This window comes from Botryllus schlosseri, chromosome 1, assembly GCF_051294905.1.
Source record: "Botryllus schlosseri isolate E-star chromosome 1, Bs_hap1, whole genome shotgun sequence".
NCBI lineage: Eukaryota > Metazoa > Chordata > Ascidiacea > Stolidobranchia > Styelidae > Botryllus > Botryllus schlosseri.
In genome coordinates this window covers 28,474,649-28,486,573 of record NC_137236.1, presented here as the reverse complement: position 1 = coordinate 28,486,573, position 11,925 = coordinate 28,474,649, and the positions used below count along the sequence as shown (strand labels likewise).

General features: G+C 41.7%; 1 protein-coding gene across 2 annotated transcripts; it reads left to right on the top strand.

The window, feature by feature from the left end:
* The first annotated feature begins 313 nt into the window (after positions 1–313).
* LOC145434960 (NAD-dependent protein deacetylase sirtuin-3-like) lies at positions 314–11,258 on the top strand. 2 transcript variants are annotated; one of them, XM_080312203.1, is made up of 9 exons: positions 314–630; positions 709–824; positions 1,148–1,288; positions 1,969–2,133; positions 4,453–4,688; positions 5,947–6,047; positions 6,799–7,121; positions 9,014–9,080; positions 10,589–11,258. In XM_080312203.1, the coding sequence occupies exons 2-9, from the start codon at positions 760–762 to the stop codon at positions 10,997–10,999; spliced, it is 1,509 nt and encodes a 502-aa protein (XP_080168329.1). In that variant the 5' UTR covers positions 314–630; positions 709–759; the 3' UTR covers positions 11,000–11,258. The 2 variants fall into 2 exon arrangements, with proteins under 2 accessions (XP_080168329.1, XP_080168328.1); XM_080312202.1 differs by having other exon boundaries at positions 327–630; positions 1,143–1,288.
* The last annotated feature ends 667 nt before the right edge of the window (positions 11,259–11,925 follow it).

The window sequence follows — 11,925 nt, the reverse complement described above, 5'->3', positions numbered from 1 at the left end:
TCCTATTGCAATCTGGTAGTGTTTGGAAATGATCAAATTATAAAAAATCTGAACTGAATTAGTGTTTAGACATGCTTATATTCAAGGTATTTTCTTTCGAGTTTGCAAAGCGTGGTATCCACAGTCCACGCCAGTGGATTTCCACGAACAAAGGTAATAGCTGGTTTCACGTAGATTCGGTATTTGATTACAATTACGTCAAACAAAAGGCGATATCAATGGAAGGAACCGATATGTTTCCGTAAATAAATCACATCAATGCGATGTTTGGAGCCGAGAAACCAGTTAATTCAAACGCTATATAACCAGATGATGAAATAATATCAACGAAAAGACATATGCTTACACAGAAAACGTATTTTAACGATTCTAGCCTAGCGTAGATTTGGATAGAGAAGTTTCAGACAGTTGGGGTCATGACCTCGTTAGCATTGAAGATTTGTTGACGGACGTGAAGCCATATCAAGAAAGAAACCTTGGCGTTGCCACTGACGCTCGTTTGTCGGGCTAAGTATTTAGGAAAAAGTCCGGCATTTAATGGATAAACAGAGTAGACATGTAGCCTACACTGTATGCCCAAAAGATAGCACGCCCTGTTGGACCTAATGGCTAAGCAACGCAGAAAAAAAGGTATGGTTATCACGATACGATCGAATATAGCGTCAGTTCCATCAGTTGCCTGTAACGAGTTTTACAATGTGAAATCAGGAAAGAAAAAACGCGCAAAAACGACACTTCCAGCAGTTAAAGACGGAAAGAATGCAAGAAATGATGCCACGGTTACTCGTGCTAAGTCGATACCTCCACCAAATAAGCAGAAACAGGTGAAAATGATTCCATATATATATAATAGATCACTTGGTAGCCTAATGCCTATTTCTTAAAGCTCCGTGGAAAGTTTCCAGTGAACTAATTTTGCAGACTCTTTGGTATAATAAAATAAAAGACATTCCACGCTCAGTTAGTATCTAAAAGAGATGATGATATTGGCATTGTAGGCGTATTTCAGAGTTTGAAATGCAACACAACCCAGATCAACAACTTCTGATATCAATATTCACTCCTTCTAGTGACATCTGCGGACACACTATAGACAGTATACCTATCGTATCCATCTGAATTCTTTTGGATGTTTTCTCCAGCACAGGACACTGCTGACGTATAAAAAGCCTTTACGCCCCATCGGAGAAAATGGCGCTACTGTCAAAAAGTCTGCACCGAAAAGTACCTCTATCACGGAAGGGTTTTCCAAGCTGTCGTTGAGCGACGAAAAGAAAAAAGATAAAATGTAAGTAACAGCTCTCATTTTTGGCATTTTTCAGTTGTTACCACCAACCAGACATTATTTTCAGACTAATGGTTTGGGTCAAGTTGGGTTAGGGTTATGTTATGTTAGGATTTGGGTTAGGATAGCTCTAGTCTAGTTAGTCACTCTGCAATGGTTCAGATGTATATTATTTAGTAATTTTATAATTTGGTTTGCAGGCCTCGGGTGTAAACTTCAAGACTACTTCTTGAACTTTTCAATTTCATTCCAGTGCCCATTTTCTGCATCACCATGAATGCCGCCATTGGCAAACATTGGTGAGATTGTCCTGTTTGTGAGAGAATTTATCGATACGACAGATGTCGTGTCGTCGGCAGAGTTCGTTCACACTTTGGATTGTGTGCCTTGTAGTCAATTTTTATCAAAATACGCCAGCCGAGTCTGTGCCAATAGGAGTTCATGTACCATCTAAATATAGTGTGTTGAGCTTTAGCGCTTCTCTTTGCCCCCTGTCACGTCATATTTGGTGATACGGAACTATTGTTGATGCACAGTGTTCTTTCCAATTCTCTACTGGTTGCTGACGATTACCCCTGAGGATGGTCGCCTGAAAATACTCGAGTTCATTTCAGTATGTTTACATCCTTTGAATAATTTCGCTTGACCTTGTGTATTTTTGATGATTTGTTTTACCCTTTCAGAGTAACAAAACGACGCTTATCCACGGACACCAATCACAGCGGTGAAGTAAAGAAATACGACAAAGTCAAGGACATCGCCAAGATGATATCCTCCGGGAAAGCGAAAAATATAATCATAATGGCTGGCGCCGGTATCAGCACGGGCAGTGGCATACCGGATTTCAGGTAATGCGTTATATTTTGTTATGACTACTATTTCCCAACCGTAATTGTACAAGTATTGTATGATTTGTATCAGCAGAAGGTCTCAACGCAGTCCATATCAGAATAAGAGTTGGGCACTTTGAAGCGAGCCACACACGGCCCGCGACAGTATTTTGAGCGGGCCGCGGAAAGTTTTTATCTTAAAGTGAAATTCTAAGCTGAAAGTATTAACAAATTTAATGCGTCACAGAATGAATCCAAGTTTGCTAACTTGAGGAAGATGGTCATGAAACCACTTGTTCTGTTCGGGTCTATATACATTTGCGAGCAAACTTTTGCGACCATGAACAAGGCTGCGTTCCAAGATGACTGATGTTCACGTGTTGTCTTTACTAAGGTCCTCTACATCTGACATGCAGTCCGAATTCAATTTACTTATTGACATCTTTGGCCGACCGCAGATGTCTGACCGACCTCAACAGCTATCGAAGTAGGCCTACATTAGGTTAATAAATTCATTAAATAGTGATTTTGGTCTCGATGCTTTAAACTAGAAGTGTACGTACATTCAATACGATATATTAGACTTTGTGGCAATGTTGAGGGTTGCGCATGACTTCAGAAATATGTTGTTTTCAGTAACGTTCGTAGCTTTGTGTGATATGTTTCGTATGCTGCGATACTACCAATCGAGGTTTCAAGCAGAGCTGCAGTGACTCGAGTCGCGAATTTTTGTCAAGATATACATTTCATTGTAATTCCGAAGAATAGTAAAGTCACGACATAGTTGGTATTTCATCTATCAGTCCTTATACTTGGAAAATAGGGCGAAAAACTGTTAGGACTGAGGAAAATTATGATATTATGAATGCGAGCCATTCTATATCACTTGAGCCGAGTTGAAAAAGTGGGTTGACTTGGACTCGAGTCACAACACTATGACTCGAACTCCAACGTCTGCTCACTGACTTGGACTCGGTGGTGTATTGAGAATGACTCGACTCGACTGTAAAAGTGAGATTGACTCGTGACTCGGAACCTTGTGACCTGGTTACAACCCTGGTTTCAAGGCTGCCACAACGGAAAACAGTATCGAAAGTATAATTTTCGTTGATAAAGTAACTAGCAGTGGCAAGAAGCGTATATTTTCATTACTGTCTCGAATCAATAGAATTAATACTTAATTCAGATTCGAGTACTTAAAACATTGTACCCGGCCCTAACTTCTACCTGTCATTGAGTAGAAATTTACTGCGTTACTTCTGCCTCTTTTTGAGTACCATCGTTGACTAATTTTACCACCTCTGCAGACATTACGAATACTAACAGACGAGTGAATTGTAGGGATTGTGCAAACCCCTGAAAGGTTCAGGTTGGTGTGAACGCGAACCTCTTTGAAAGGTTCTGTGTGAACGCGAACGTTAACCTGTGACGTCATATTACTAATTCCAACCCTACATTTTAGTGCACACAATACCTAGCAACAACTCAGGACACAATGCTAAAGTGCCTGCTGACATTCTAAACGGCATCAACTGGAGCAAGCAAACACTACAATAATTCCATAAAATCGATGTCTTTCATCGCTTTGCCAGCAATTTCGACGAGGCTTACGCTTTAACGGTCTAGGCCTGTCTGGACAACGTATTCGGCTTCTGATTATTGCTACATTGATATTGAGTAGAGTGTAAAACCTGTTGCTATACTTAATACCGATATTAACCGATAAACAAAGTAGCCAACACCCCAATCGCACGGATTTGGTTTTATGGTGCAATAAACATATCAAGTCAAGATGGATCCCGTACGCCTGCTACATTTTTTTTGCATCAGACAACGATGTATCGGGCCTACGATATGCCCCGGATGTATTCTTCATATCAATCTCATTGATTGGTTGAGTAAGCATCATTCGCTGACTACCTACACGCAGTGTATTTCGTTCCTGATGTTGTGTGATTGCGGGTCAAGCTCACAGCAGAGAGTCACTAAATATTCGGAAAACGGAAAGCTGGATATTTCGAGCAAACTTTTGTAACAAAGCAAGTAAAATTTTTGAGATTGTCAAGGTACATGCTCGTTTAGTGTTCATTTTTTTATGCTGCCAGCGCCATGCATAGAGTGGTCTAAAGTTGAATTGCAAAGAATTTCAACCAAAGATCTTATGACGTGAAAAATTGTATTATATCCAAAAGGTTCACAGTGCAGAACCTACCAACTACCAAGGTTCGTTTGTGAACGTGAACCTCTAAATGTCTGAGGTTCACACACAGAACGCGAACGTCACATTCACACCATCCCTAGTGAATTGTCAGTAATAGGGGACTACTCCATTTTCAGAACGCCCGGCACCGGACTTTACGACAATCTTCAAAAGTACAAAATACCGAACCCGACTGCTATTTTTGACCTGGACTATTTCCACTACGATCCGAAACCGTTCTTCGCGTTGGCCAGAGAGCTTTATCCCAGCGGAAAATACAAGCCGTGCATGCCGCATTACTTCGCCAAACTGCTCCACGACAAAGGCCTACTGCTCAGAATGTATACGCAGAACATTGACGGATTGGAACGAAGTGAGTGCTTAAGATTTTGTGACCATTACTCCTGTTTAATATCACAGCTGGTTAAATTAGTCTTTGAGGCTGCTCAACATGGCTGTAGAAGTAATGTACACTTATACTCGGTTATGTGCAAAGGTAGAGATTTTCGAGAATGCCGAATCCACTCGATGTAGAAGTTTAAAAAGTCTGAAATGTCCTCACGGAAGTATGAAACGTAGATTAGGTCGAGGCTGACAAGTTGAAGTAGCGATTTAGAAAATTGATTAACAAAAGTTGTGAAAAGTTCACCAGTGAGTAGGCCTACCGTGAGGGAGTAGACTGTGTTAAGTTTGTCAGATAAAATCACGAAATTCCAAGATGCATCTTTCCGACCAATGCCTGATGATTGATGGCGCCACAAATAATCTACATATTCAAAATTATAAGCTATCACGTCACGGTGGTAGGCTATAGTAGTGGTTCCCAACCTTTGTCGACTCATCGCCCCCTTATCAATCTTGACACAAATTTTCGCCACGGCCCATATTTATGTAATCGAAATATATTCACCTAGCTCTGATCGCTGGTAAATTTACTGGAAAAAGGCCATTTTTTAGAGGTGGTAGGTACTCGGAAAACCGGTTTCCGTGTCTATTTTACGTCTAGTTGACCTTGTTTGTCACGTCATATGCAGATTAAGCCGTCTTCACGTGCATTATTTGACCGTGTTAAGCAAGTACATCTCACTGGACGTTGTAACATTTTCGCCCCCTATCGCCTGTCTCAAAATCGCCGACTAGGAGAGGTACCGCCCATGTTGGGAACCACTGTGCTACAGCCTTGGGCAGGGGTTCTTAAACTTCTTTGTTTATGGACCCCTTCAAGTGTTGTAGGCGGCTACGCATATCCGCAAAATTTCACAAGCCAATGACTAAAATAAAATTAAAAAGGTCATCAGTCATGACATCAAGCTCAACTCTATGTAGGCTATTCCATGGCTAAAACAAGCTAACTAGTGACTAGACAATGTAGTCAAAGACTCACTCATGGTGTCATTGGCAAAAGACGGTAATCTGGTTTATCATACCATGTTACCAACCCTATTCCATGGAAATAATATACTGCTAGACAAATGACAAATGTTGGCATGGAAACACTCCTGGCATCAAGACACTATCGTAGCAATGTTGATTGGAATTCTTTCTTTGACATATTTATGTCGAATGTTTTACTTTGGATCGGACGCATCTCCATTAATATATTACGTACTCAACTCACTATGTGCTAACAGTCGCTGGCGTGCCTCCTGAGAAACTGGTCGAAGCGCACGGTACATTCTCAACGGCTACGTGTACAAAGTGTATGAAGAAACATGACTCGGCGGAAATCAAGGTGAGTGTTGGAGCATAGTGTCCTACAGTGGTGCGGACACAACCAAATCGCACGGCTCACTGATGTTGGGTAACATCATGCTTTCTATTTGACCAAAGGCAATTTCTGGCGCTATTTAGACTTACTTACGGAATTTGATAAAATTGGTATCGATTGAAAGCTACCGCGGTACTGTTTACGAAAAGATAAATTTTATTCTTCTCATAGTTCTGGAACCTCCCCAAACTCACCCTCGAATTTTGCATTATGACGCCACAGTGCCGTCTGGAGTAACGATGTCGCAGCTCAGTAGCAAGTGAGCAACAGCGCAAACGACGAACATATCACCGATTGAGCATTCACACTCTCACTCTCGCTGCTGTTGCTCACTTGCTCCACGAGCCCATCTAAATAGTGTCGTAAATTGTCTTTGGTAAAATCGAAAGAATGGAAACCCAATCGCAGTGGGCCATGCGATTCAGTTCTGTCCACGCCACTGTAGGACACTATGGTTAGACCCTGGGCTTTATGGAAATCTGTTTCCCGGAATAAACGCTCTGTGGCTAATTATGTTTTGTGGCATTTTAGTGAAGATTTACTCGAGTCTCTTCATCCCTGGTAGTTCGCTGACTAGTTTGACCTCTTTTATAAGAAAGAAGCCCTCCGTAGTCTGTGATAATATTGGCAACAATGGCCCATATTCAAGATATCATTATCGGTTTGAAATTGTGATATCAATGACACTCTGATATAGGCAGCTGCTTTTTTACAGAAAAAAGTACTCGAAGGTGTCGTGCCAAGGTGTCGCTCAGGGGGACTCTGCTGGGGCGTCGTAAAGCCGGACATCGTATTCTTTGGAGAGGACCTGCCCCGCCGTTTCTACTACTACCTGCGCGATTTTCCGCAATGCGACCTGCTGATCGTCATGGGAACGTCGCTGGAAGTCGAACCGTTCGCGAGTCTGACTTCGTCCGTGAGGCTCAACTGTCCCAGGGTGTTGCTGAACAGGGAATTGGTCGGGCCGTTTAAGAAAAAAGGACAGAGGAGGCCTCACGATGTGGGTGTCACGGGAGATTTGGCTCAGACTGTGAACAGGTAAGAACATATATTTATGGCCTCCAGGAAGTAATTGAAATCCCTCATTCCCAGCAGTGATATCGCCTACAGCAGGGGTGTCAATCACACGGCCCATTTCATCCGGCTCTTGATGCCATTCCGACTAATTTGAAAAATTATTGTATTATCCGACACATTTCTAACATAAGTTTTTTTACGCAAATAATCCCTCAAGACAGCGAATGTCGAACAGGTTCATCGTTCATAGTCCACATTATAAACATTTGCAGGCATTGTTGAGATTTCGCTCAAGCAACCCGCCATGAGAAAGTCGATGACACTGACACTAAAGATTCGGAAAGGCAAAAAAGTGCACACTTAGTTCATAGTTTTCTGGAAAACCTACCAAATAGTAGTTATTCACAATGACGAAAGCGACAATCTGAAACCGTTGCATGTAAAATGCGTGGAGAATACAATAGCTACGCGAATAATGTAATTCAAATATCTCTGGTCCCAGCCTCAGCCCCGGCCTTCACAGAAACTTAAACGCCCCAGTTTACAATCTCTTGAATTCCTCACCACGAATACGCGGGACGAACGACGCATCACGAACAAAACAAACAGGAGCATTTAAATACTCCAACGTGTATCGTCGTTAGAGCCACTATTTTAGTAGATTAAACTATATTCAAAAGGTCAATTATCGTATTTTAAATAACGGTGTTGCTCGAATAGAGCCCACAGGATCCGTGAGGCATATAGATATAAACTATTTTGCATGGCGTTAGAAAATAAAGCATTCCGGTGAAAAACAAAGGTATGGATATGTAATATATTAGAATCATTTGGCTGATCCGGCCTGCGACCCAAGTTGAGTTTGACACAACTGGTGGCCTACAGGTTTAGACGATAACGTCCACTGATCAATAGCATTGCTCGATTTTTCATGTATCGGGATACGATGGAGTAGGGTTTCCATATTTTGGAATCGGGAAAGGGGGACACTTTATCAAAATTTTCGGACTTACAATACTGGAATCCGGGGAAAAAATTGGTAAATTCACCACGAAATTGTGATAGGTTGACTGAAGAAAAAGGTCGTCACTTACGTCCTGACCACGAATTTCCTGTTTAGCGTCATATATCCCCCCATTTTCACTCGGCCCTATCCCTTATCTTACCTCTAAATACTGTAGAGGAGGACGAATCGCTAAAAAGGAGGACCTTTGGGCGTTCTCGGAGGATATTTCAAAAACCTCAGAAAGGAGGACAAATCCTATAGGAGGACGTATGATAACTAGGGCAAGTTTCTGTTGCACTGAAAACCTGAGAAAGCTGCATTTATTTTTTTAATTTTAACAGAAGTTGCAGAAGTTTCCTTCATACAATTTTTTGAAATCATGAGGGTATGAGATACTCGAAAGGTTCCAGCAGTTTAAAATTCGCACGGTGTCTGCTTGTTCCGTTTTTTCCTTCGCTATTCTATCGATCATGGTTCCATTTTTATTTACATACGGTTCGCACAATTTAACAGTTAGTTCAGGGAGTTTCATGACTAACGGAATAGTGGGTATGCCGCATACCCGAAAAATTGCTCGGTAAACACGGCATACCCAGTATACCTGCGTCCGGCGCCTATGATGGGCCGCATCGTCACTTGAAATCCCTTAATTTAGTCTTTATTATAGTTTTATAACATATTCTGCGCAATACTTGATAAAAGTTGTAGAAAAAAGTTGCATTAAAAATATAGACAAAAGTTGCAAGAAGTTGCAACATAAAACTCCTCCAAACAGATTAAAACACCATACCGTACTACATACATTATGAGTATTCACGAAGCTTCCAGAAGCTGTAAAAAAAGTTGCAAAAGTTGCAAAAACTTGCCCTAATGATGACCCTACGATAAAGCCCTGTTTTCTTTCCAGGTTGGCAGACAGTCTGGGATGGGCTGAAGATTTAAAAGTAATCGTGGAGACTACGAAAATTGACGAGGTGATATGTAGAGGCGATTGGCGAAGTCAAAACATCTGAATATTAGTTTTGAGGTCGGAATTTGTCCAGCTGTTCACTAATTCCCGAATTGAATGGCGTCATTTTAGAAGTGAAGTCATAGCTGAGACGGTAAAAGCAGTCTGCGTTGGTACTTGGGTAGGGGTAACGCCCGGATGAATTTCTACTCAATTATAAGCAGAAGTAGCAATTTAAGATACATGTCAAACTACTTTTGTGGAAGTAGGAAAAGATGGTTTGCAAAGTTCTCAAGTACCTAGTTCTAAAAAGTAAGATTTGGTGTGGGTGGCTGCTTTCTAAATTGTGCACTGCACTTTCTGGTATGACGTGAAATGGTGCTACAATTTTCAAAGTGACCAGATATTAGAAAGGTCATCAGTAGAGCGATTTTTATTTGACATGTCAAAATTTGTGAAAATTTTGTCAAAATTGTAGCGTTAGGTCAAAATTTGTCAAATCAGAATTTGTCAGAATTTTTTTGACGTGTGCATTTCGTTTGTGTCGTAGATTTTGCACTGTCGGTGAACTTATCATTTGATATTTTACAGCTTGCAGCCTACTTTATAGGCCTACCATTGGAAACGGTCCATTGCCTGCTCATCGTGAAACATAAACGGTCAAATAAAACAACTAGGTTGACATGGTGTTATGGTCAACGTACCGCAATATCCTAACAGAAGAAAGACTTCTTGGGCATTGCATCATTCTTATATTAAGTATCACATGATGAAAAATTGTGATGCAGACAGCTTTGTCAGAATGAAGCAACACGGTGTGTCACCAGCAGGGTACTCACAACTTGAGTGTTGTCAGCCAACAACTGCTATTGTTGAACGTTCTTTCTCCATTCTTGGCAAGCTTCTAAGTAAGGACACGCACTTTCTACCCAAGAATGTAGGAAAGTATCCCTCGTACTACAACAAATTCTTCATAGGGCCAGACGTCGTTAAAATATTAGTTTTTTCCATGTAAAAATTTGCTCGTTTCTAAGCCAAAAACGTTTTTTCAGGCCAAACTACTTCGTTAGGACATACAGCTCCAACCAGAAATAAAGATAAGTGGTTCAAGTTTAACATAATGTGGGAAGACACATAATCTGCATACGTTGGGTCAAAATTTGGCCAACAATCAGTTTGTTTGGGTCGAAAAAAGTCAAAATTTAGATTTTTTAGGTCAAAAGAATAATCGCCCTAGTCATCAGTTTCGTCCCCTAGCTTTCATCAAGGCCTGATTAGAAATTGGATGAAATGTAGTTTTATAGTTGTAGTTTCCGTATTAGCACTTAGAACCTCTTAAAACTGCCAACCTAAGGTTGAATACCCCTGGTTTAGACTCATTTAGAGTTTGGCCACGATAAACTTTTTTCCCAAAGCCAACCATCATATCTCAACATTACGGCCATGGAAACTGTCTAATTCAATAGCAACCCTGTTCAGGCCTGTTTAGATTGATTTGCTGCTGTTTACTAACCACCCCATCTTGATTGACAGAGCAATCAGCAATCGCTGGACTCTACTTCAACAGACAGCGGCATATCCACGGCGACCACGCCTTCCACGAAAGACAGGCCTTCTCAAAATCTACCCCCTCCTGCCAGTAACGATATCAAACGCTACTACCACACGTTACGATCTACACCTTTGCCTAAACCCAATTCGTTGTACGTTTCCAATTCAGCCCGAGACTCGTCTTATTATAACCATCTACGCAACGAGAAAGCAAGCAACGCAATAAAGCACGCGCCATTGACGATACAGTACGCGCGGAAAATACCGGGTACAATCAGAACGTTCGGTATGCGCGGCACTAAAAGCGATGATGATACGTGTACTGATTTGTCGAGCGGGGACGATACATCTTCGGAATCCCTCGATATGTCCTCTGACGACTCTTCAGGTTAATCCGGTTACGACACGTCATGCCTAAGGATCTGTCTCGTAGGCGAGATAAGTTAGCGGTATCGAAATCTCAGGGGTCTCATGTTTTGACCCCCTCGTCATAGTTAGTTCAACCGTGGGTCGATGTGAAAGTGGAGATGGGGGCTTCGCGCTATGCAATTTCAGTTCAGATATGGGGCTGTTGAGATTATTTTCTATGTCTGTACGATTTTTACTACATTACAATGCTCTCAGTGCTTACGAATAAAAATTCAATGATGGTTGGCGTGGCATCGTTTGTGTAATTTGCCGGGGAAAGTTAACAGTGCAGTTGGCGTAATAAGTAGGCCCAAGCTTTTCTGATTGGCAATTGCGAGGTGGCCGTAGTTCACTAAATTTGTAGTGTGCTTCTTTCAACATCTCGCCATAGCTAACGAGGTATAAGCTGTTTCGGGATACGAAATTACTTGCTTCTCATGCAGACTCAATAATCGTCAGATTATATCTTCACGTGCACAAGCACACACGATATACAATGCGATGTAATTAACATATAGGAGGATTCCGTACAACCAACCGGTATTCGGCGCCAGTAAATTCCCATATGGAGCCTGTATTGCATTCGTTTCCAAGTGGGTATATGCACCGCAAACCCTTCCAACAGAGAACTGAACTCCCTGTTTCAATGAGTGAGTGAGCAAGTATGAAATAACGGCCACTCGTTCATTACAGAGCTCATTAGGCTATCATGACTTTCAGCTCTCAGTGATATGAGAAGAAGTCTGGTGTTCGGGATCATTGCTGAGCAAACCAATCAACCCTTCTCCTTTCCTTCCATGGCTAATGGAGCCCTGCACCCAGCGCCGTAACAGCACTTCGTCAGGCCCCCCCCAAAACTTTGGTCTTGGGCCCCCCATAGTGTTATAGACCGAACGTCTGGGGGGCTTCGC